Source organism: Bombina bombina, chromosome 1, assembly GCF_027579735.1.
Source record: "Bombina bombina isolate aBomBom1 chromosome 1, aBomBom1.pri, whole genome shotgun sequence".
NCBI lineage: Eukaryota > Metazoa > Chordata > Amphibia > Anura > Bombinatoridae > Bombina > Bombina bombina.
In genome coordinates this window covers 1553875971-1553903176 of record NC_069499.1, presented here as the reverse complement: position 1 = coordinate 1553903176, position 27206 = coordinate 1553875971, and the positions used below count along the sequence as shown (strand labels likewise).

At 41.8% G+C, this 27206-nt stretch overlaps 2 protein-coding genes across 3 annotated transcripts in view; one reads left to right on the top strand and one right to left on the bottom strand.

The window, feature by feature from the left end:
* Window positions 1-15489, bottom strand: part of TEN1 (TEN1 subunit of CST complex) — a 48441-nt gene extending 32952 nt beyond the window's left edge. The window contains exon 1 of the mRNA XM_053709205.1: window positions 15375-15489. The gene's annotated coding sequence lies outside the window, so the exon portion shown is untranslated. The remainder of the gene's footprint in view (window positions 1-15374) is intronic.
* Window positions 15490-15503: 14 nt separating this feature from the next.
* ACOX1 (acyl-CoA oxidase 1) overlaps window positions 15504-27206 on the top strand; it is an 84076-nt gene continuing 72373 nt past the window's right edge. For both annotated transcript variants that reach the window (XM_053709190.1, XM_053709196.1), the window contains exons 1-2: window positions 15504-15640; window positions 18783-18942. In XM_053709190.1, coding sequence (XP_053565165.1) covers window positions 15532-15640; window positions 18783-18942 — 269 coding nt within the window. In that variant the 5' untranslated portion in view covers window positions 15504-15531. The remainder of the gene's footprint in view (window positions 15641-18782; window positions 18943-27206) is intronic.

Below are 27206 nucleotides of genomic sequence, written 5' to 3'. Positions count from 1 at the left end.
AATTCATATCTGGCAATCTTTAGTCTCTCTATATGCACACCCACACATTCCATTCACGAGAAATTACATTATTTATTATGATGTTTTGGATTTATAATGTAAGGAGAGTGATTATTATTTATATTAACCAAAATTATTAACACACTGTATAATGCTGCCTATCACTAGCAGTAAGTCACACACAGTATAATGATGCCTATCGCTAGCAGTGCAGTCACACACAGTATAATGCTGCCTATCACTAGGGGTGCAGTCACACAGTATAATGCTGCCTATCACTAACAATTAAGTCACACACAGTATAATGATGCCTATCACTAGCAGTAAGTAACACAAAGTATAATGCTGCATATCACTAGCAGTTAGTGTCACACACAGTATAATGCTGCCTATCACTAGCAGTGCAGTCACACAGAGTATAATGCTGCCTATCACTAGCAGTACAGTCACACACAGTATAATGCTGCCTATCGCTAGCAGTGCAGTCACACACAGTATAATGCTGCCTATCACTAGCAGTACAGTCACACACAGTATAATGCTGCCTATCACTAGCAGTGCAGTCACACACAGTATAATGCTGCCTATCACTAGCAGTGCAGTCACACACAGTATAATGCTGCCTATCACTAGCAGTACAGTCACACACAGTATAATGCTGCCTATCGCTAGCAGTGCAGTCACACACAGTATAATGCTGCCTATCACTAGCAGTGCAGTCACACACAGTATAATGCTGCCTATCACTAGCAGTGCAGTCACACACAGTATAATGCTGCCTATCACTAGCAGTACAGTCACACACAGTATAATGCTGCCTATCACTAGCAGTGCAGTCACACACAGTATAATGCTGCCTATCACTAGCAGTTAGTGCCACACACAGTATAATGCTGCCTATCACTAGCAGTGCAGTCACACACAGTATAATGCTGCCTATCACTAGCAGTACAGTCACACGCAGTATAATGCTGCCTATCACTAGCAGTACAGTCACACACAGTAGAATGCTGCCTATCACTAGCAGTGCAGTCACACACAGTGTAATCCTGCCTATCACTAGCAGTAAGTAACACAAAGTATAATGCTGCCTATCACTAGCAGTGCAGTCACACAGAGTATAATGCTGCCTATCACTAGCAGTGCAGTCACACACAGTTAGGGTTGCCAACCAGCCGGTATTTTACCGACACGGACGGTATTTTTTAAGGTTCATGTAAATGTAGAAAATAAAGAATAAATAATCAAAGAAAGCCCCTGTCAAAGTGAAACTTCTTCTGAGTGTGATGAATACTAGTTATAAACAAATGAGCATTTAAAATCAGTTCTATCAGATTTATTTTTGTGTTATGCTGTTTAATTATTTATGCAAAGCTATGTTAATTAGCATGGCCGGTATTTTCTTCCAAGAAAGGTGGCAACCCTACACACAGTATGATACTGCCTATCACTAGCAGTGCAGTCACACACAGTATAATGCTGCCTATCACTAGCAGCAGTCACACACAGTATAATGCCTCGCTCCACAAGACTCTCTTCTAGTTTTAAAAGCTTCAAGTGCTCCCTAAAGACTCTACTGTTCAGGGATGCATACAACCTACGCTAACCTTACTTTATACCAGTTCGTCTCCTCCATTGCTATCCAGTTATCCCCCCTAGCATGTAAGCTTAAGAGTCCAGCTGTTTGTTGATCACCTTCTCAAGAGCTGACTACAACAGTGCAACTCTTGGCAGGGCCCTCTACCCATTTGATCCCTATAACTGTTTTTTTTTTTTTTTTTTTTTACTCCGCCTTTGTTAATAGCGCTGCGGAATCTGTTGGCGCTCTACAAATAACCGATAATAATAATAATAATAATAATAATGCTATCACTAGGAGTGCAGTCACACACAGTATAATGCTGCCTATCACTAGGAGTTAGTCACACACAATATAATACTGCCTATCACTAGGAGTGCAGTCACACACAGTATAATGCTGCCTATCACTAGGAGTGCAGTCACACACAGTATAATGCTGGCTATCACTAGCAGTTAATGTCACACACAGTATAATGCTGCCTATCAGAAGCAGTGCAGTCATACACAGTATAATGCTACCTATCACTAGCAGTGCAGTCACACACAATATAATACTGCCTATCACTAGCAGTGCAATCACACATAGTATAATGCTGCCTATCACTAGGAGTGCAGTCACACACAGTATAATTCTGCCTATCACTAGGAGTGCAGTCACACACAGTATAATGCTGGCTATCACTAGCAGTTAATGTCACACACAGTATAATGCTGCCTATCAGAAGCAGTGCAGTCACACACAGTATAATGCTGCCTATCACTAGCAGTGCAGTCACACACAGTAAAATGCTGCCTATCACTAGCAGTGCAGTCACACACAGTAAAATGCTGCCTATCACTAGGAGTGCAGTCACACACAGTATAATGCTGCCTATCACTAGCAGTTAGTGTCGCACACAGTATAATGCTGCCTATCACTAGGCATGCAGTCAAACACAGTATAATGCTGCCTATCACTAGCAGTTAGTCACATACAGTATAATGCTGCCTATCACTAGCAGTTAGTCACATACAGTATAATGCTGCCTATCACTAGCAGTTAGTCACACACAGTATAATGCTGCCTATCACTAGCAGTGCAGTCACACAAACGGTATAATGCTGCCTATCACTAGCAGTTAGTCACATACAGTATTGTCAGGATTCCATTTCATGTTTTACTTCTCTCACTTCTCATCACATGGTTCTCTCACTTTCATGTTACTTAAGGCTCCACCTGTCAGCAAACAGGTGCTTAGTTATTTTCATTAGCAGGAGTAACAGCTTACACACAGTCTCTGAGCTGCATTGTTTTTCTCAAACCAACTGCTTTCACAAAGGACTGTTTGCTTGGATTACTCTGTACTATTTTCTACAAGGATTACATCCCCTGAAATATCCTGTTTGCATCCTTGGACTTACAGCTAAGTTACCTCTTAATTTTATTCCTTGCATACTATTTGAGAACTTAACTGCTGAATTGCTATTGTACACTTACAGCATCACTCTTAATTTAACTGGAGCTGACAGGCACTGCAGTTTTCTAAATAACTCTGCACACTATTTCATACTGGGGAATCAATGTCTCCTTTCTCACTTCATAATATATATGCTGCTTTAAGAACAAGACTTTGAGCTTTAAGTTTCAAGCTTGAACTGAAGAGGATTTAACTATTTCAAAATAAAAACTGTTACTTGGTTTTGCAACTGCAAGTCTGGGCATCTTGCCAAATTCCTCTCTTACTCTGCAGCAGTTGCTCTCAATAAACACAGTTACAAAGTTGCAGCTACAAGACAACTGAAGCATTCTCTGTGACTTGTTAAAAGTATATCTCTTGCAAACCAAGCTTACTTCTTACAAGGATTAACCAACTCTCTCCTGCATTACATGTTTATTTAATGTAAGCTTAAAAAAGAATTTTTGTTCTCTCAAGTTCTTTAAATTAGAAGCATATTTTTCTTCTATCATTTTTTCATTATTTTTTCCATACTGTGCCAGTCTAACAGTATTGGAAATATTGTGCTTAGAGGGATTCATGTTGTGATAGTACTAACAGCATTGAACCTCTAACTTAATATTAATTCACCACAGGTTTACTGGTCTATGCTCACCTAAATAGCCCAAAAACCCTGGTGATACAAAACAATAATTGATCTGCAGTTGCGTTCCACTTACATAGTTGAAATAGACTTTACAAGTATAATGCTGCCTATCACTAGCAGTTAGTCACACACAGTATAATGCTGCCTATCACTAGCAGTTAGTCACACACAGTATAATGCTGCCTATCACTAGCAGTACAGTCACACACAGTATAATGCTGTCTATCACTAGCCATAGTCACACAAACAGTATAATGCTGCCCATCACTAGCCATAGTCACACAAACAGTATAATGCTGCCTATCACTAGCAGTGCAGTCACACAAACGGTATAATGCTGCCTATTACCAGGAGTGCAGTCACACACAGTATAATGCTGGCTATCACTAGCAGTTAATGTCACACACAGTATAATGCTGCCTATCAGAAGCAGTGCAGTCACACACAGTATAATGCTGCCTATCAGAAGCAGTGCAGTCACACACAGTATAATGCTGCCTATCACTAGCAGTGCAGTCACACACAGTATAATGCTGCCTATCACCAGGAGTGCAGTCACACACAGTATAATGCTGCCTATCACCAGGAGTGCAGTCACACACAGTATAATGCTGCCTATCACCAGGAGTGCAGTCACACACAGTATAATGCTGCCTATCACCAGGAGTGCAGTCACACACAGTATAATGCTGCCTATCACCAGGAGTGCAGTCACACACAGTATAATGCTGCCTATCACTAGCAGTACAGTCACACAAACAGTATAATGCTGCCTATCACTAGCAGTACAGTCACAAAAACAGAATTTATGCTTACCTGATAAATTACTTTCTCTTGCGGTGTATCCAGTCCACGGATTCATCCTTACTTGTGGGATATTCTCATTCCCTACAGGAAGTTGCAAAGAGAGCACACAGCAGAGCTGTCCATATAGCTCTCCCTCTGGCTCCGCCCCCCAGTCATTCGACCGACGGTTAGGAGAAAAAGGAGAAACCATAGGGTGCAGTGGTGACTGTAGTTTAAACAAGAAATTTTAACCTGACTTAATTGCCAGGGCAGGCCGTGGACTGGATACACCGCAAGAGAAAGTAATTTATCAGGTAAGCATAAATTCTGTTTTCTCTTGCAAGGTGTATCCAGTCCACGGATTCATCCTTACTTGTGGGATACCAATACCAAAGATTTAGGACACGGATGAAGGGAGGGAACAAGACAGGTAACCTAAACGGAAGGCACCACTGCTTGCAAAACCTTTCTCCCAAAAATAGCCTCCGAAGAAGTATTGAATTTGTAAAATTTGGCAAAAGTATGCAGTGAAGACCAAGTCGCTGCCTTACAAATCTGTTCAACAGAAGCCTCATTCTTGAAGGCCCAAGTAAAAGCCACAGCTCTGGTGGAATGAGCTGTAATTCGTTCAGGAGGATGCTGCCCAGCAGTCTCATAAGCCAATCGGATGATGCTTTTCAACCAGAAGGAAAGAGAGGTAGCAGTCTCTTTCTGAACTCTCCTCTTACCAGAATAGACAACAAACAAAGATGATTTTTGTCTGAAATCCTTAGTTGCTTGTAAATAGAATTTCAAAGCACGAACCACATCAAGATTGTGTAAAAGCCGTTCCTTCTTAGAAGCTGGATTAGGACACAGGGAAGGAACAATGATTTTCTGGGTAATGTTCTTATTAGAAACAACTTTAGGAAGAAAACCAGGTTTGGTACGCAAAACTACCTTATCTGCATGGAACACCAGATAGGGTGAATTACACTGCAAAGCAAACAATTCTGAAACTCTTCGAGCAGAAGATATAGCTACCAAAAACAAAACTTTCCAAGATAATAACTTAATATCTATGGAATGTAAAGGTTCAAACGGAAACCCCTTGAAGAACTGAAAGAACTAAATTTAGACTCCATGGAGGAGCCACAGGTTTAAAGACAGGCTTGATTCTGACTAACGCCTGTGCAAACGCTTGAACATCTGGTACTTCTGCCAGACGCTTGTGTAAAAGGATAGACAGAGCGGATATCTGCCCCTTTAAGGAACTAGCTGATAAACCTTTCTCCAATCCTTCTTGGAGAAAAGACAATATCCTTGGAATCCTAATTTTACTCCACGAGTAACCCTTGGATTCACACCAACAAAGATATTTCCGCCATATCTTATGGTAAATTTTCCTGGTGACAGGTTTTCTAGCTTGGATCAAAGTATCTATGACTGATTCAGAGAACCCACGCTTGGATAGAATTAAGCGTTCAATCTCCAAGCAGTCAGCTGCAGAGAAACTAGATTTGGATGCTTGAATGGACCCTGTATTAGAAGATCCTGCCTCATTGGCAGTGTCCATGGTGGGACAGATGACATGTCCACTAGGTTTGCATACCAAGTCTTGCGTGGCCACGCAGGCGCTATCAGAATTACCGAGGCCTTCTCCTGTTTGATTCTGGCTACCAGCCGAGGGAGAAGAGGAAACGGTGGAAAGACATAGGCCAGATTGAAGGACCAAGGCGCTACTAGAGCATCTATCAATGCCGCCTTGGGGTCCCTGGACCTGGATCCGTAAAGAGGAAGTTTGGTGTTCTGACGGGACGCCATCAGATCCAACTCTGGAATGCCCCATAGCTGAGTCAGCTGAGCAAATACCTCCGGGTGGAGTTCCCGCTCCCCCGGGTGAAAAGTCTGACGACTTAGGAAATCCGCTTCCCAGTTGTCTACTCCTGGGATGTGAATTGCAGATAGATGGCAAGAGTGATCCTCCGCCCACCTGATTATCTTGGTTACTTCCTTCATCGCTAAGGAACTCTTTGTTCCTCCCTGATGATTGATGTATGCTACAGTCGTGATGTTGTCCGACTGAAATCTGATGAACTTGGCCTTCGCTAGCTGAGGCAATGCCTGGAGCGTGTTGAATATCGCTCTCAGTTCCAAAATGTTTATCGGGAGAAGAGCCTCTTCCCAAGACCATAGGCCCTGAGCTTTCAGGGAGCCCCAGACCATGCCCCAGCCTAACAGACTGGCGTCGGTCGTTACAATGATCCACTCCGGTCTGCGGAAGCACATTCCCTGAGACAGGTAATCCTGAGACAACCACCAGAGAAGAGAATCTCTGGTTTTCTGGTCCAGTTGGATTTGAGGAGACAAATCTGCATAATCTCCATTCCACTGTTTGAGCATGCCCAATTGCAGCAGCCTGAGATGAATTTGAGCAAAAGGGACTACGTCCATTGCTGCTACCATTAATCTGATTACCTCCATGCACTGAGCTACAGATGGCCGAGGAATGGAATGAAGAGCTCGGCAAGTACTTAGAAGCTTTAACCTTCTGACCTCCGTCAGAAATATTTTCATTTCTACCGAGTCTATTAGTGTTCCCAGGAAGGGAACCCTTGTGAGCGGGGACAGAGAACTTTTTTCGGTGTTCACCTTCCACCCGTGAGATCTTAGAAAGGCCAGAACAATATCCGTATGAGCCTTGGCTCTGGGAAAAGACGACGCCTGTATTAAGATGTCGTCCAGATAGGGTGCTACTGCAATGCCCCGCGGTCGTAGTACCGCTAGAAGGGACCCTAGCACCTTTGTGAAAATTCTGGGAGCGGTGGCCAACCCGAAGGGAAGGGCCACGAACTGGTAATGCTTGTCCAGAAAAGCAAACCTTAGGAACCGATGGTGATCTTTGTGGATAGGAATATGAAGGTACGCATCCTTTAGATCCACGGTAGTCATATATTGACCCTCCTGGATCATCAGTAAGATTGTCGAATGGTCTCCATCTTGAAAGATGGAACTCTGAGGAATTTGTTTAGAATTTTTAGATCCAGGATTGGTCTGAAAGTTCCTTCCTTTTTGGGAACCACAAACAGGTTTGAGTAAAAACCCAGTCCTTGTTCTGTAATTGGAACTGGATATATCACTCCCATCTTGAGTAGATCTTCTACACAGCGTAAGAACGCCTCTTTCTTTGTCTGGTCTGTAGACAGACGAGAAATGTGGAACCTTCCCCTTGGAGGAGAGTCCTTGAATTCTAGAAGATATCCCTGAGCAACGATCTCTAATGCCCAGGGATCGGGAACATCTCTTGCCCAAGCCTGAGCAAAGAGAGAGAGTCTGCCCCCTACCAGATCCGGTCCCGGATCGGGGGCTACCCCTTCATGCTGTCTTAGTAGCAGCTGCAGGCTTCTTGGCCTGTTTACCCTTGTTCCAGCCCTGCAAAGGCTTCCAGGTTGCCTTGGGCTGTGAAGTGTTACCCTCTTGCTTTGCGGTTGCAGAGGTTGAAGCAGGACCGCTCCTGAAGTTGCGAACGGAACGAAAATTAGCCTTGTTTTTAGCCTTAAAAGGCCTATCTTGCGGGAGGGCATGGCCCTTTCCCCCAGTGATATCCGAAATAATCTCTTTCAACTCGGGCCCGAAAAGGGTCTTTCCCTTGAAAGGAATATTCAGTAATTTTGTTTTAGACGACACGTTGGCCGACCATGATTTAAGCCAAAGCGCTCTGCGCGCCATGATGGCAAAACCAGAATTTTTCGCCGCTAACTTAGCTAATTGCAAAGCGGCATCTGTGATAAAAGAATTAGCCAATTTTAGAGCATTAATTCTATCCATGACCTCGTCATACGAAGTCTCCCTCTGGAGCGACTCCTCCAGCGCCTCAAACCAAAAAGCCGCTGCAGTAGTTACAGGAATAATGCAGGCAATAGGTTGGAGAAGGAAACCTTGTTGAACAAATATTTTCTTTAGTAAACCTTCTAATTTTTTATCCATAGGATCTTTGAAAGCACAACTGTCTTCAATTGGTATGGTTGTGCGCTTGGCTAGTGTTGAAACTGCCCCCTCTACCTTAGGGACCGTCTGCGGGACGCCTGGGATCAGTTATGGGGAACATTTTCTTAAAGATAGGTGGGGGAACAAAAGGTACACCTGGTCTTTCCCACTCCCTAGCAACAATATCCGCCACCCTCTTAGGGATCGGAAAAGCATCAGTGTATACTGGGACTTCTAGATATTTGTCCATTTTACACAATTTCTCTGGGACCACAATAGGGTCACAATCATCCAGAGTTGATAAGACCTCCCTAAGCAGTACGCGGAGGTGTTCCAATTTAAATTTAAATGCTAGTGAATCTGATTCTGCCCGCTGAGAAACTTTTCCTGAGTCAGAAATTTCTCCCTCAGACATTACATCCCTCGCCCCTACTTCAGAGTGTTGTGAGGGTACATCAGATAAACCTCCCAAAGCTTCCGACTGCTCCTCATCTGTTCTCAAAACAGAGCTATTGCGCTTTTTTGGGAAAACTGGCAGTTTGGATAGAAAGGTCGCAAGGGAATTATCCATGACTGCCGCCAGTTGTTGCAATGTAATAGGTGCTAATGCACTAGAGGTACTAGGTATCGCTTGAGCGGGCGTAACTGGTGATGACACATGGGGAGAGGAAGGCTGACTATCCTCATTACCTTCAGTCAACGAATCATCTAGGGCTATATTTTTAAGTGACACAATATGATCTTTAAAGTGTATAGACACATTAGTGCACTTGGGACACATTTTGAGTGGGGGTTCCACCATGGCTTCTGAACACATAGAGCAAGGCTTTTCCTTAGTGTCAGACATGTTTAACAGATTAGTATTATACACAAGCAGGCTTGGAAAAACACTTTATGCAATAAAAAATACAATTTGCAATAAATGGTACTGTGCCTTTAAGATAATAAAAGCGCACACAATTTTACAAAACGGTGAAAAATGAACCAAATCTCTTGAAATTTTTACAGTATGTGCCTATTGCTTTGATATGATTGCACAGCAAGTTTCAGCCTGATTAACCCTTTAATGCCCAAACCGGAGCCGCCTAAAGCAAACAACCGGTTAATAAACTACAGCACCTTGCCACAGCAGCCTGCTGTGGCCCTACCTTCCCTTAAGGATTGGATTTGAGAAAAAAACAAGCCTCCTGAAGTCCTCAAGCAGTCTCTGGACCCATGTGAAGCAGCATGCAAGGAAATCTGTCAGAATAAACTGCGCAACTGAGGCGCGAAATTAGGCCCCTCCCACTCCAGAGCTGCGGGGCCTTCAGAACCCAATTTAGGTGACTAAAAATAATGCCATGTGGAATAAAACCCCAGAAAAACACACCAAAAGTGCTTAAAAGTGTCAATAAAGAGTATTTTTCTAAATAAAATAATCGATTGCCCTGCTAAAGTGATAACCAGTCTATTGAGCCCACTTAAATAAGCCTCTAGTTCTATACTAAGTTTCAGAACATGGCTTACCCTTCCCACATGGGGAATCTTGTCAGTCTTCTAGCATTATCTTGTCTTGACTAGAAAAAAAGATGACTGAAACATACCTCAAAGCAGTTAAGCCTGCAAACTGTTCCCCCCAACTGAAGTTTTCTGGTACTCCTCAGTCCTGTGTGGGAACAGCAATGGATTTTAGTTACAACATGCTAAAATCATTTTCCTCTCAGCAGAATTCTTCATCATATTTCTGCCAGAGAGTAAATAGCACAAACCGGTACTATTTAAAAATAACAAACTTTTGATTGAAGATATAAAAACTACAAATCTAACACCACATTCACTTTACCCTCCCGTGGAGATGCTACTTGTTAGAGAGGCAAATAGAATGACTGGGGGGCGGAGCCAGAGGGGGAGCTATATGGACAGTTCTGCTGTGTGCTCTCTTTGCCACTTCCTGTAGGGAATGAGACTATCCCACAAGTAAGGATGAATCCGTGGACTGGATACACCTTGCAAGAGAAAATAGTATAATGCTGCCTATCACTAGCAGTACAGTCACACAAACAGTATAATGCTGCCTATCACTAGCAGTGCAGTCACACACAGTATAATGCTGCCTATCACTAGCAGTGCAGTCACACACAGTATAATGCTGCCTATCACTAGCAGTGCAGTCACACACAGTATAATGCTGCCTATCACTAGCAGTGCAGTCACACACAGTATAATGCTGCCTATCACTAGCAGTGCAGTCACACACAGTATAATGCTGCCTATCACTAGCAATACAGTCACACACAGTATAATGCTGCCTATCCCTAGCAGTACAGTCACATTAACAGTATAATGCTGCCTATCCCTAGCAGTACAGTCACACAAACAGTATAATGCTGCCTATCACTAGCAGTACAGTCACACAAACAGTATAATGCTGCCTATCACTAGCAGTACAGTCACACACAGTACAATGCTGCCTATCACTAGCAGTAAAGTCAAACACAGTACAATGCTGCCTATCACCAGGAGTGCAGTCACACACAGTATAATGCTGCCTATCACTAGCAGTACAGTCACACAAACAGTATAATGCTGCCTATCACTAGCAGTGCAGTCACACACAGTATAATGCTGCCTATCACTAGCAGTGCAGTCACACACAGTATAATGCTGCCTATCACTAGCAGTACAGTCACATTAACAGTATAATGCTGCCTATAACTAGCAGTACAGTCACACAAACAGTATAATGCTGCCTATCACTAGCAGTACAGTCACACACAGTATAATGCTGCCTATCACTAGCAGTGCAGTCACACACAGTATAATGCTGCCTATCACTAGCAGTGCAGTCACACACAGTATAATGCTGCCTATCACTAGCAGTGCAGTCACACACAGTATAATGCTGCCTATCACTAGCAGTGCAGTCACACACAGTATAATGCTGCCTATCACTAGCAGTGCAGTCACACACAGTATAATGCTGCCTATCACTAGCAGTGCAGTCACACACAGTATAATGCTGCCTATCACTAGCAGTGCAGTCACACACAGTATAATGCTGCCTATCACTAGCAGTGCAGTCACACACATTATAATGCTGCCTATCACTAGCAGTACAGTCACACTAACAGTACAGTCACACACAGTATAATGCTGCATATCACTAGCAGTACAGTCACACACAGTATAATGCTGCCTATCACTAGCAGTAAAGTCACACACAGTACAATGCTGCCTATCACCAGGAGTGCAGTCACACACATTATAATGCTGCCTATCACTAGCAGTACAGTCACACACAGTGTAATGCTGCCTATCACCAGGAGTGCAGTCACACACAGTATAATGCTGCCTATCACTAGCAGTACAGTCACACAGTATAATGCTGCCTATCACTAGCAGTACAGTCACACAGTATAATGCTGCCTATCACTAGCAGTACAGTCACACACAGTATAATGCTGCCTATCACCAGGAGGGCAGTCACACACAGTATGATGCTGCCTATCACTAGCAGTACAGTCACACAGTATAATGCTGCCTATCACTAGCAGTACAGTCACACACAGTGTAATGCTGCCTATCACCAGGAGTGCAGTCACACACAGTATGATGCTGCCTATCAATAGCAGTACAGTCACACACAGTAAAATGCAGCCTATCACAAGCAGTACAGTCACACACAGTGTAATGCTGCCTATCACCAGGAGTGCAGTCACACACAGTATGATGCTGCCTATCACTAGCAGTGCAGTCACACACAGTATAATGCTGCCTATCACTAGGCGTGCAGCCAAACACAGTATAATGCTGCCTATCACTAGCAGTTAGTCACATACAGTATAATGCTGCCTATCACTAGCAGTTAGTCACACACAGTATAATGCTGCCTATCACTAGCAGTACAGTCACAAACAGTATAATGCTGCCTATCACTAGCAGTACAGTCACAAACAGTATAATGCTGTCTATCACTAGCAGTACAGTCACAAACAGTATAATGCTGCCTATCACTAGCCATAGTCACACAAACAGTATAATGCTGCCTATCACTAGCCATAGTCACACAAACAGTATAATGCTGCCTATCACTAGCAGTGCAGTCACACAAACGGTATAATGCTGCCTATCACCAGGAGTGCAGTCACACACAGTATAATGCTGCCTATCACTAGGAGTGCAGTCACACACAGTATAATGCTGCCTATCACTAGCCATAGTCACACAAACAGTATAATGCTGCCTATCACTAGCCATAGTCACACAAACAGTATAATGCTGCCTATCACCAGGAGTGCAGTCACACACAGTATAATGCTGCCTATCACCAGGAGTGCAGTCACACACAGTATAATGCTGCCTATCACTAGGAGTGCAGTCACACACAGTATAATGCTGCCTATCACTAGCAGTGCAGTCACACACAGTATAATGCTGCCTATCACCAGGAGTGCAGTTCACTTTACCCTCCCGTGGAGATGCTACTTGTTAGAGAGGCAAATAGAATGACTGGGGGGCGGAGCCAGAGGGGGAGCTATATGGACAGTTCTGCTGTGTGCTCTCTTTGCCACTTCCTGTAGGGAATGAGACTATCCCACAAGTAAGGATGAATCCGTGGACTGGATACACCTTGCAAGAGAAAATAGTATAATGCTGCCTATCACTAGCAGTACAGTCACACAAACAGTATAATGCTGCCTATCACTAGCAGTGCAGTCACACACAGTATAATGCTGCCTATCACTAGCAGTGCAGTCACACACAGTATAATGCTGCCTATCACTAGCAGTGCAGTCACACACAGTATAATGCTGCCTATCACTAGCAGTGCAGTCACACACAGTATAATGCTGCCTATCACTAGCAATACAGTCACACACAGTATAATGCTGCCTATCCCTAGCAGTACAGTCACATTAACAGTATAATGCTGCCTATCACTAGCAGTACAGTCACACAAACAGTATAATGCTGCCTATCACTAGCAGTACAGTCACACAAACAGTATAATGCTGCCTATCACTAGCAGTACAGTCACACACAGTACAATGCTGCCTATCACTAGCAGTAAAGTCAAACACAGTACAATGCTGCCTATCACCAGGAGTGCAGTCACACACAGTATAATGCTGCCTATCACTAGCAGTACAGTCACACAAACAGTATAATGCTGCCTATCACTAGCAGTGCAGTCACACACAGTATAATGCTGCCTATCACTAGCAGTGCAGTCACACACAGTATAATGCTGCCTATCACTAGCAGTACAGTCACATTAACAGTATAATGCTGCCTATCACTAGGAGTGCAGTCACACACAGTATAATGCTGCCTATCACTAGGAGTTCAGTCACACACAGTATAATGCTGCCTATCACTAGCCATAGTCACACAAACAGTATAATGCTGCCTATCACTAGCCATAGTCACACAAACAGTATAATGCTGCCTATCACCAGGAGTGCAGTCACACACAGTATAATGCTGCCTATCACCAGGAGTGCAGTCACACACAGTATAATGCTGCCTATCACTAGGAGTGCAGTCACACACAGTATAATGCTGCCTATCACTAGCAGTGCAGTCACACACAGTATAATGCTGCCTATCACCAGGAGTGCAGTCACACACAGTATAATGCTGCCTATCACTAGCAGTACAGTTACACACAGTGTAATGCTGCCTATCACCAGGAGTGCAGTCACACACAGTATAATGATGCCTATCACCAAGAGTGCAGTCACACACAGTATAATGCTGCCTATCACTAGCAGTACAGTCACACACAGTGTAATGCTGCCTATCACCAGGAGTGCAGTAACACACAGTATAATGCTGCCTATCAGTAGCAGTACAGTCACACACAGTATAATGCTGCCTATCACCAGGAGTGCAGTCACACACAGTATGATGCTGCCTATCACTAGCAGTACAGTCACACACAGTGTAATGCTGCCTATCACCAGGAGTGCAGTCACACACAGTATGATGCTGCCTATCACTAGCAGTACAGTCACACACAGTATAATGCTGCCTATCAATAGCAGTACAATCACACACAGTATAATGCTGCCTATCACTAGCAGTACAGTCACACACAGTATAATGCTGCCTATCACTAGCAGTAGTCACACAAACAGTATGATGCTGCCTATCACTAGCAGTACAGTCACACAAACAGTATAATGCTGCCTATCACTAGCAGTACAGTCACACACAGTATAATGCTGCCTATCACTAGCAGTACAATCACACACAGTATAATGCTGCCTATAACTAGCAGTACAGTCACACACAGTATAATGCTGCCTATCACTAGCAGTAGTCACACAAACAGTATGATGCTGCCTATCACTAGCAGTACAGTCACACAAACAGTATAATGCTGCCTATCACTAGGAGTGCAGTCACACACATACTGTGTGTGACTGCACTCCTAGTGATAGGCAGCATTATACTGTTTGTGTGACTGTACTGCTAGTGATAGGCAGCATCATACTGTTTGTGTGACTACTGCTAGTGATTATACTATTATACTATAATGCTGCCTATCACTAGCAGTGCAGTCACACACAGTATAATGCTACCTGTAATGAATATATCATAAGGAGATCTTTACACTACCTATCACTAGCAGTACAGTCACACACAGTATAATGCTGCCTATCACTAGCAGTACAGTCACACACAGTATAATGATGCCTATCACTAGCAGTACAGTCACACACAGTATAATGCTGCCTATCACCAGGAGTGCAGTCACACACAGTATGATGCTGCCTATCACCAGGAGTGTAGTCACACACAGTATGATGCTGCCTATCACTAGCAGTACAGTCACACACAGTATAATGCTACCTATCACTAGCAGTACAGTCACACACAGTATAATGATGCCTATCACCAGGAGTGCAGTCACACACAGAACACACGTTTCTACTTTCTAGAGTCCAACAGACTCATCAACATGTTCTACTTACTATTCAGTGACGTCACACCGCCTGATCGCCACAATGAATCCCGGAAGTTGTAGTTCCTTGCTAGGTGTCCTGTGACAGCCGGGTTGGGGGCGGGTCCGGGCTGTCACTTGCTGGGCCGAAGGTCGCATTCAACTAGTTAGTGAGGGAGAGCTGAGCCATGAACCCGGACCTGAGCAGGGAGCGGGCTACCGCCTCATTCAACCCCGAGACCATCACTTATATCCTGGATGGCAGCCCTGAGAAGACCAAGAGGAGGCGGGAGATCGGTGCGTAGAGGAACTAATCACAAGGGGGTCGGGGATATACCGATGCACATGGGGTACAGAGATGGCAAATACCAAAATATGCTTAGGCGGTTTGTGTGGTGAGGGACATCAATACATTTAGTGTTGTTTGTGTAGTAGATATATAGGGGTAGCTGATCGGGAGGCCAAAATAATATGTAGGGTTACCCGAGGGGAGGAGATTAGTAGATAGTCAGGGGGAGCTGAAGGGAGAGATCAAGAGACTTAGGAGGTGCATGAGGGCAGACCTGGTGATGTAGGAGATGTCTGAAAGAGACATGCAGAGTGCCTGAGGGGGAGATATGTAGATGTATGGTGTATCTGGGGAGAAAACCTGTAGATGTAGTGGGTACCTAAATTAGGAGATCTGTAGATGTAGGGGGTACCTGGAGGGAAGACCTGTAGATGTATGGGGTACCTGGGGAGAAAACCTGTAGATACAGGGGACACCTGGGGAGAAAACCTGTAGATACAGGGGACACCTGGGGAGAAAACCTGTAGATACAGGGGACACCTGGAGAGAAAACCTGTAGATGTAGTGGGTGCCTGAATGAGGAGATCTGTAGATGTAGGGGGTACCTGGAAGGAAAACCTGTAGATGTATGTGGTACCTGGGGAGAAAACCTGTAGATACAGGGGACACCTGGAGAGAAAACCTGTAGATGTAGTGGGTACCTGAATTAGGAGATCTGTAGATGTAGGAGGTACCTGGAAGGAAAACCCGTAGATGTAGGGGGGTACCTGGAAGGAAAACCTGTAGATGTATGGGGTACCTGGAAGGAAAACCTGTAGATGTATGGGGTACCTGGGGAGAAAACCTGTAGATACAGGGGGTACCTGGAGTGAAAACATGTAGATGTAGTGGGTGCCTGAATGAGGAGACCTGTAGATGTATGGGGTACCTGTAGATGGTGTCTGAAGGGGAAGATCTGTAGATGTAGGGGGCGTCTGAAGGGGGAGACCTGTAGATGTAGGGGGCGTCTGAAGGGGGAGACCTGTAGATGTAGGGGGTGCCTGAGGGGGGAGACCTGTAGATGTAGGGGGTGCCTGAGGGGGGAGACCTGTAGATGTAGGGGGTGCCTGAGGGGGGAGACCTGTAGATGTAGGGGGTGCCTGAGGGGGGAGACCTGTAGATGTAGGGGGTGCCTGAGGGGGGAGACCTGTAGATGTAGGGGGTGCCTGAGGGGGGAGACCTGTAGATGTAGGGGGTGCCTGAGGGGGGAGACCTGTAGATGTAGGGGGTGCCTGAGGGGGGAGACCTGTAGATGTAGGGGGTGCCTGAGGGGGGAGACCTGTAGATGTAGGGGGTGCCTGAGGGGGGAGACCTGTAGATGTAGGGGGTGCCTGAGGGGGGAGACCTGTAGTTGAAGGGGAGACCAATAGTTGAAAGATGTACTTGAAGGAGGGAAGAACAATAGATGTACTGTGTATGTTAGTGGAGAGAGAGGACTAATAGATGTACGGTGTATGTTAGTGGAGAGAGAGGACTAATAGATGTACTGTGTATGTTAGTGGAGAGAGAGGACTAGTAGATGTACGGTGTATGTTAGTGGAGAGGAGACTAATAGATGTATGGTGTATGTTAGTGGAGAGAGAGGACTAGTAGATGTATGGTGTATGTTAGTGGAGAGAGGACTAGTAGATGTACGGTGTATGTTAGTGGAGAGAGGACTAGTAGATGTACGGTGTATGTTAGTGGAGAGAGAGGACTAGTAGATGTATGGTGTATGTTAGTGGAGAGAGGACTAATAGATGTATGGTGTATGTTAGTGGAGAGAGGACTAATAGATGTACGGTGTATGTTAGTGGAGAGAGAGGACTAGTAGATGTACGGTGTATGTTAGTGGAGAGAGGACTAATAGATGTACTGTGTATGTTACCGGAGAGAGAGGACTAGTAGATGTATGGTGTACCTGAGTGGCAGGAGACCAAGAAATTGAACAAGTGGAGTTGGGGTACCTGGTGAAGACCAAGAGATGTAGAGTAATAATTAGGAAGTTGAATATGTGTAGAGGGGAGCTGGTGAGAGACCAGTAGAAGTAGGAGAATAAATGTAGACATGTATCTGGTAAGAGACTAATAGATGTGAGGGTGCCTGGAGAAAGAGGTAAATAGATATGAGGTACCTGAGTGGGGGGAACAGTAGATGTTGAGTGGGCACTGAGAGGGGTGAGATCAATACAAAGCAGGTGGCCACAACCAGGGATGTGAGATATGTGTGGCGTCTCAGGAAGAGAGACTAATACACATTAATTACAATGTAGCAGTTTTGAGCTCTGCTTTCCAGGATTTGCAGGGTGTCTGTGACTAACATTAGAGTCAACAGCAGGAGGATGCAAGTGCGCCGAAAACGAAAGATTATTTTGGTTATAGTGTTGTAAATATGTCAAAAGGGATACGAAACCCAGATTTTTTTTCTTTCATGACTCAGATAGAGCATTCACTTTTAAGCAACTTTCTAATGTACTCCTATTATCAACTTTTCCTCGTTTTCTTGCTATTTTTATTTGAAAAAGCAGGAATCTAAGCTAAGGAGACGGCCCATTTTTGATTTAGCACCCTGGATAGCTCTTGCTGATTGGTGTCTACATTTAGCCACCAATCAGCAAGCACAACCCAGGTGCTGAACCAAAAATGGACTGACCCCTAAGCTTACATTCTTGCTTTTTAAATAAAGATAGCAAGAGAACAACGACAGATTGATAATAGGAGTTAGTTAGAAAGTTGCTTAAAATTGCTGCTCTATTTGAATTATGAAAGAAAAAAATTTGGGTTTAGTGTCCCTTTAAGTGTGATTTATTGCAGTATGAGAAATAAATAATGGACCTCACATTGCTATGCAGCGATTTCATTATCAGATTACCATGATAAAAATGATAAAAACAGCTTCATCTCTTACCTTATATACACAGCTCAGATGCATTTTACAATATTATAGCTGTTTTTATTTACCTGCTGTACCTAGGCTCAATAGCTATACATCTAAGGACAAAATTTAAATGGGCTATCATTGCGTAGACCTTCGTAAAAAGAATAGCCATGTATTGGTGTGGTGGACGGTATAGCGCTTCCTCTGCCTCCAAGGTCCTAGTAATCTTTTTTTTTTATTTCTCTCTTTGTCTAGAGAACTTGGTGCTCAGTGACCCATTTTTCCAGCATGAGGATCCTAACTTCCTGTCCCGCAGTGAACGATATGAATTGGCCATCAAAAAGAGCGCTTATATGGTCGGGAAAATGAGGGAACATGGCATAGCTGATCCTGAGGAAATCTACTGGTTTAAGAGGTACAGGAAATATATGCTTCCATTATCAGTGGCATTGATGCTAATAACTGGGCTTGCGAAACAGGCGCAACCACAGCTGATTTGTGTGGCTAGTGCTGCTAATTGGATCAGCGTCTGCTTTGCAGCTAGTGATAAAATGACACTTTCTAATGAACAAATGCATGTCATTGTATCACTATAATGACACTTTAATTTCCTAGGCATGTAACATGCACCTTTTGTTTGAAGCCTGTTTGTTAAATCTGCCATTTGGAGCCTCAGTAGATAAAACTGGCAGCCAAGGGGTTAATAACAAGGTTGATGACTAAACCACAGGATATCAAAGGGGTAGCTAGTTTTCGTCCACCAGAAATCCAAATAAAGATACCAACTGCATAAACAAAATGATATAAAAAATGATTTATTGTCAATGCAGTGTGTAACTAGATTTAAAGACTTGAAATGAATGCAACATGTTTTTGTTTCCAGATATTATATTTCCCATTTCCTGGATTTGGATTCTTTCTTTTATATTGTGGATTATAATAATTTTTTAATCTGCATTCAAAGATTGTTGGATTTGGTTGTTTTTGGGTTAAAGCTATAAATTAGTTTTAAATTTTCACAATAGAAGTAGCATTAAAAAAAGTTATACTACAATTGTGCACTTCCTGTTAATCCTCATTGGCTGACAGGCACTTCCTGCTTTTACTCATTGGTTGATACACTTCCTGCTAATGTTATTGACTACCTGTGTTCTGGTAAGAGGGCGAACTTTGGAAAAGAGCGAACCACGTCACTTCCTGTGACGTTACATCAGCTGTTATACAAATTTTGGACCTAATGCGCATGCGTGCCAGAGTCATCACATACCTGCTCATGGAAAGCCGTTTATTCGGCTCCTCTGCAACTACTCCCATTACTACTACTCTAAAGCTGAGTCTCCGTGCTCGTGTATGAAACACAATGACATTGAAGGGAGCAATCATTTGTTGCAGCAGTAAATCTTTTGGTTGATTAACAAAGAGAACAGCTGTTTGTCATGCACGGAGACTCAGCTTTAGAGTAGTAGTAGTAATGGGAGTAGTTGCAGTGGGGGGCGGAGTTCCGAATATTGCAGAGGAGCCTAATAAACAGCTTTCCATGAGCGCACTATTTATGATACAAAATCCCACGCATGCGCTCTAGAAAGGGTTTTAGAATTTCACAGCTCTAAATATTTTACCAGTGACGTATGCGGCCAGGTATGTGATGACGCTGGCACGCATGCGCATTAGGTCCAAAATTTGTATAACAGCTGATGTAACGTCACAGGAAGTGACATGGTTCGCTCTTTTCCAAAGTTCGGCCTTTTACCAGAACACCTGCTAATGAGAATTAACTGATGGGAACAAAGCCAATGAATATCAGTGTTCAATTGAAAATGCTGGATGACTTGCAATTTAAATTTAAAATGTTTGTTTTCTTCATATTTTTTTCAGTTATATGGATAGTATAACCTATTTGAGTAAAACTGCACCGTTTTATCACATTTTCTCTGTCAAAGCAAAATCTAGGCTTAAAGGGACAGTAAAGTCAAAATTAAACTATCATGATTTGGATAGAGCATTCAATTTTAAACTACTGTTATCAAATTTGCTTTGTTCTTTTGGTATATTTTATTGAAGAATAAAACTAGGCAGGCTCATAAGAGCTCAGGAGTGTGCACGTGTCTTTAGTACTCTATGGCAGCAGTGTTTTGCAACATTGTATTACAAAGCTACAAATAATGTTGCAAATCTCTGCTGTCATAGATTACTAAAGACACGTGCACACTCCTGAGCTCTTATGAGCCTACCTAGTTTTACTCTACAATAAAAGATACCAAGAGAACAAAGCAAATTTACTATTATTAAAGTGAATGTCAATTTTGATGCTAAAGTGCCCGGTTTTTAAAATTTTTATTAAAAACAGGGGCACTTTAATTCATCAAAATTTACATTTCACTTGAGAAAAAAAACTTACCTTTTTAAACTTCACTGCAGCTCCAGCTTCCTCCACCCGTTGCAAAGCCTCTTCCTGGGTCTAAAATTAGGAATCCGGCTTCCTCCAAACACGGCGTTGAATCAGACACTGATTCCCCCGGGGGGTAAGTCGTGATTGGAGGATGACCTATCCATCATTTCTGACGTCAGAAATGGCTTGCAACGACCAGAGGAAGCTGGAGCTGCTGTGAAGATTAAAAGGTAAGTTGGTTTTTTTTTTCAACAGGAGTGAAATGTAAATTTTGATGAATTAAAGTGCCCCTGTTTTTAATCGAATTTTTAAAAACCGGGAACTTTAGCTTCAAAATTGACATTCACTTTAAGATATTATTAGGCAAATCCAGATTAAACAGTTTGCAAATAACAATATTTAATTTTCCTGTTTCAGACGCCCATTTGTTCACTGGCAGCCAAGTGGTTAATAACAAGTTTGAGGATTAAACCACAGGATATTACAAAGGTAGATGGTTTGTGGCCATCAGAGCGTTGTAATTACCAACTTCTCAAACAAAATAAGTTTTTATTTAATTAAAGGGACAGTCTAGTCAAAATTAAACTTTCATGCTTCAGATAGAGAATGCAATTTTAAGCAACTCTCTAATTTACTCCTATTATCAAATTTTCTTCGTTCTCTTGGTATCTTTATTTAAAAAATCTAAAATGTAAGCTTAGAAGCCGGCCCATTTTTGGTTCAGCCCCTGGGTAGCGCTTGCTGATTGGTGTCTAAATGTAGCCATGCAATCAGCAAGCGCTACCCAGGTTCTGAAACAAAAATGGGCTGGCTCCTAAGCTTACATTCTAGCTATTTTATATAAAGATACCAAGAGAACGAAGAAAAATTGATAATGGGAGTAAATTAGAAATTTGCTTAAAATTGCTGCTCTATCTGAATTATGAAAGTTTATTTTTGACGATACTATCCCTTTAATTATTTATTTATTTAACTTTTTCTAATATTTCATTTAAAGATTGTTGATTTGGTTGTTTTGTTTTGTTTAAACCGAGAGGTTTGTTTCAGGTGTGATGTAGAGACCTTTGTTTTGTTTCCAATGAATGACAAGAATTCTCAGCATCTTCCTGACCCGTACAATCTAATCAGTACAACAGATAAAGGGCGATTATAGCGATGGTAACCTTAGGTCAGTACCCTGCACTTTACCCTATAACGAGGGCTTGTGCCGCACCATCTCTGGCATTGCTGTGTACGCCTGGCGCAGCCTTCTGTGCAGGTCTCACAGTCCTAAGTAAGTTGTCATTTAAATCAGCCCAGTTAAAATCTTACAGTCCTGGAAATGTGCAGCTTGTTAACTCCTTCAGATGCCGGTATTTAACCACAAACTTACAGCGTGAGAGCGATATAAAGCAGCGCGATTCTGTAGCTGGAGTAGATGTTTTACCTCGTGGCATACAGCTGGGCGCATGCGCATGTCCACTCTTTAAATCTAGCGATTCAAATGTCCTCATTTAAAAGTGCCTGCAAGTCAGCTGTGTTATTCCAGTGGCACGTTGTTTACATTCCCATTCTGTGTATAACCTTCAGTACAAGCACAGCAGATGGGATTTTGCTGTTAGTGCATTATAGTCCTAAAGGGGAACAGCCTTATTTAAACGTCCCTTTGTTCTGTGCTGGTACTGAATAATTAAACATAATGGTACCATAGGTAAGTACGGGTCCTTGTTTGCTGCTGTTTAATACTATTGGGATTAAGCAGCTATTTTTGCTGTTATAGCTTAGTTTATTTACAGTATTATGTATAATAAATATTTAATTGCTATGTCATCTGTGTGTACTACCTGGCTACATGACACCATCAATTGCACAGATCCTCCTTTTCTGCCCTTTTGTTCTAACCCCCCCTTCCCTTCCACAGACACACGCAGAGACAGGCACACACACACTACCTCTCACTGCCTCTCCCTGTCACGTAAAAACAACATCACTGGGGAGGTGCTCAGTGACCTGTGCACACACTTCTCTGTGCTTTGTCGCCTGGAACCTTTGAACCTCTTCATCGTTGCCCCAGTACTAAGGCTAGAGATGCAGGGAGGGGTTGTGGCTGTTTTGTATTGCCATCTGTCCAACTGTTTAATGTTTTATATTAGACTGTGCTGCTAAATCATTAGCTGCAGGGTTTTAGCACCAACATAGCCACAAAGACAGCTCCACTTTCCCTTCATGATTCAGGTAGACAATACAATTTTAAACTACTTTCCAATTTACTTTTATTTTTTAGTTCTCTGGGTATCCTTTGCTCAAAAGTATACCTAGGTAGGTTTAGGAGCTGGGAGCTAGATGCTGAATGGTCGCTACACATATATGCCTCTTGTCATTGACTTACTGATGTGTTCAGCTAGCTCCTGCTCATTCAGTAAAGAATGCCAAGAGAATGAAGCAAATTTGAAAATAGAAGTAAATTGTAAAGTTGATTAAAAATGTATGCTATATCTGAATCAGGAAATAAAATGTTCTGTTTCATGTCCCTTTAAAGTTAATCCATTAAAAAAAGGGACATGAAACCCACATGATGCTCAACTAGACTGCAGAGTGCCTAAGCATCATGGGAAATGTAGTTTCAAAACACCTGTGGTGCCATGGATAGCCATTACTGATATAGAACCTACAATTAAAAAAAAAAAAAGTTTCCAATGTAAAAATTTGCTTTGTTCTTATAGCATTCTTTGTTGAAAACAATACCTAGGTAGGTAGCGTGCATGTCTGGTGCACTATATGGCAGCAAACACTGCTACCATTTAGCAAATATGTAACATCGTTATGAAACCATTGTCATAAATTGCTCCATTCACGTGCACATTCCTGGGAATACAGAGAGAGCAAAGTAAATCACTCAATCTGAATCATAAAAGAAACAGGTTGGGTTCCGTGTCCCTAAAGGGACCCTAAAGTCATAATTAAACTTAAAAACGTTTTACTTCAGACCTAGTGCTGTCAGCCATTACAATGCTATCATAATAATTTACATAAAAAAATAACTCCAACTAAAAGCTAGCTAAAGGGTGGAAATAAACCTCACACTGGATTAAAAGTCTGCATTAACTGGATAATAGTTTTTAAAATATTGACAAAAAAAATCATATCTGTTCTTATCCGCAAACTTCTAAAAAAACGATATAAAAGAGAAGTTGTCACTATGTTTCTTTCAGAATTTAGAGAATACAATTAAAAAAGCAAACTTTCCAATTTTACTCGATTATCAGTTGACTTTGTTCTTTTTGTATCCTTCATTGGAGAACATATCTAGGTAGGCTAAGGAGCGTGCACGTGTTTAAAAAACTATGCGAACATTAGCTTTGCAACAATGCTTTTTAACAATGTTATACGCTGCTGCCATCTAGTGCTCAAAAGTGTAGAAATTTGTTAGCAAATTGTTATGAGCATTGATGCAGCATTGCTGCAATATAGTGCTCCTGAGCCTACCTAGGATACTCTTTGTGTGTAGCGTGAATGCTGCTGCAAAAGCTGTTAAGAATTACACAAACCACAGCCATCCGCTCGACCTATTTTACTGACATCTTGTAAAATCGCTTGCACCGCCGAGATGTGGTTTTACTGCATTAGAAAGAACATTTGTATAATACAGGCAAACATTTTAGTGTACAACAATATTTATTCTATATTTACATTACATAAAACTACAAATTTCATTGCTTTTGGGTTTATTTACTAGCCACTAAAAAGTTATTTAGAGCGACAGTCTACACCAGAATTGTTATTGTTTAAAAGATAGATAATCCCTTTTATTACCCATTCCCCAGTTCTGCATAACCAACACCGTTATATTGATACACTTTTTACCTCTCTAATTGCCTTGTATCTAAGCCTCTGCAGTGCTGACTTCTAGGTAACTCCACGGCCGTGAGCACAATTTTATCTATGGCACATATGAAATAACTCCCTCTAGTTCTGAAAAACTGTCAAATGCATTCAGATAAGAGGCGGCCTTCAAGGGCTTAGAAATTTGCATATGAGCCTACCTAGGTTTAGCTTTCAACTAAGAATACCAATAGAACAAAGCAAAATTGTTGATAAAAGTAAATTGGAAAGTTGTTTAAAATTACATGCCCTGTCTAAATCATGAAAGTGTATTTTTGACTAGACTGTCCCTTTAAATGTGACCACATCAAGTCTGTTAAAAGTTGACATATTATCAGAACATTGAAATTGACTTTGACCAACTTGCAAACCAGCCAAGGTAACTGCTTTGTAAACTAACTTCACCAAACTTTTTTTATTTACCTGCTTTTAAAGAGACATTCTAGTGTAGAAATAAAACACTATATTTCATTAGCGCAATTCATTTTTTAAACGTGTATTGAACCATTATAAAGAGGTTATATACATAATCAAATGCTGCTCCAGATTCAGGATCATTTAGCCAATCAGGAGCAAGCATATATGCATATGCCTCCATCACTGCCGTTAAATAAAGAAGGATTTAAAAAAAAAAACAAAAAAAAAAACATGCTGTAACAAAATAGAACATTTAAACAAATCAGAGGTGATTTTGCACAGATTTCAAACAGCATAAAATCAGTCAACTACCACTGCAATTAACACAGCATTGGTAACAAATGACTATTGTTAATGATCAGTTATTCGTAAAGCCCCAACAGATTCTGCAGCGCTAGCAAATGACTTTGTAACAGATTTGTCACATTATTTACAGGAGGATTTTACAATGTACGTGTATATTTCTTTTTATTTCTAAAGCTGAAGTCTTAAAGGGACATTCCAGGCAAAACTACAATCCACAGGGGTACATTTCAGTTTTGAATAGGAGCATTTTTATAGCATACATGTATTAGCAGAAATGCTTCTAATAAAAGCTATAGCTGTTTCAAAAGTGTATTTAAGTATGCACCGTGCACCAGCATTTTAAACACAGCACTTGTTTAGAGAGCCTAAGGTGATTGTACCATGCAGTCATGACTCGTTTGTTAATTGCTTACATAATACAAGTCTCACTGGCACTCTGAGCAGCTGCAGTATTTACAATGCTGGTGCACTAGAATCATTTTTGCCAGTACATGTATATTGCCAATATGTATTCAAAAGATGTAATTCATCTATGTGCATTTCATTTTAGACCGGAATATCCCTTTAAGAAAATAGTAATTTGAATATACAGTATTTCAGAATAACAATTTAAAGTCTGTTCAATCGAGAGGGGTTGCATTTTAGTAATTTTATTGACCTAAAACTCAACAATTTTATGATCATAACATACAATTTAAAAAAACTTAACGTACTTCTAGTATTACATTTAATTCACTCTTAGTTTCCATTGTTGAAGGGCATACCTAGGTGTGTACCAGTCTGAAGCACTATATAGCAGCAGTTTTGCAATAATGCTTTTAACCCGTGCTATAGATAGCAGTCATCTACAACCCGAAAGCGTGTAGCATTATTGCAAAACTGCTGCCATATAGTGCGCAAGGCACATGCACGCTACCTACCTAGATATGCTATGCAACAACGAATACCACGAGAACAAGGTAAATTCAATGAGAGAAATGTAGGAATTTTATTTTTAATTCACTCTGAATTATGAAAGAAAAAGTTTGGGTTTCATGTTCCTTTATCTTTAAAGGGACATTATACACTCATTTTCATATAACTGCATGTAATAGACACTACTATAAAGAATAAGATGCACAGATACTGATCTAAACATCCAGTAGAAAACTGTTTAAAAACTTACTTAGAAGCTGTCAGTTTGGCTCTGTTGAAAAGGTAGCTGGAAAGCCCATTGCAAGTGGCAAATAAGACACTCCCCCCCCCCTCCCCCTTCTTTTGCAAGCTGGAGATGGTAGCTGACGGTATTCACATAAAACTTTGGGGCTTGGTTAGGAGCCTGAAAATCAGAGCAATGTTATTTAAAAATAAGCAAAACTATACATTTATTTAAAAAAAAAAACTTTATGGGCGATATAAATAGATCATCTACAAAACATTTATGCAAAGAAAAAATGAGTGTATAATGTCCCTTTAAAGTGATGGTAATCGCTCCCCTGTATAAAATCAGATCCGGAATGTAAGTGATATTTTAGATGCAGTTTTATTTCATCAGGTGTGATAAAGATGCGCTATAACGTACTTTTTATTGTAGATATTGCACTTTTGTCATAGCTAGAACGCTGACTGGAGAACAATTTAAACTGTTCGCTTACAGAAAAATTTACTTTTGAAGTGGGCAGCAAGTAAGTTGTAGCGCATCTTCGTTACAACTGATAAATGAAATT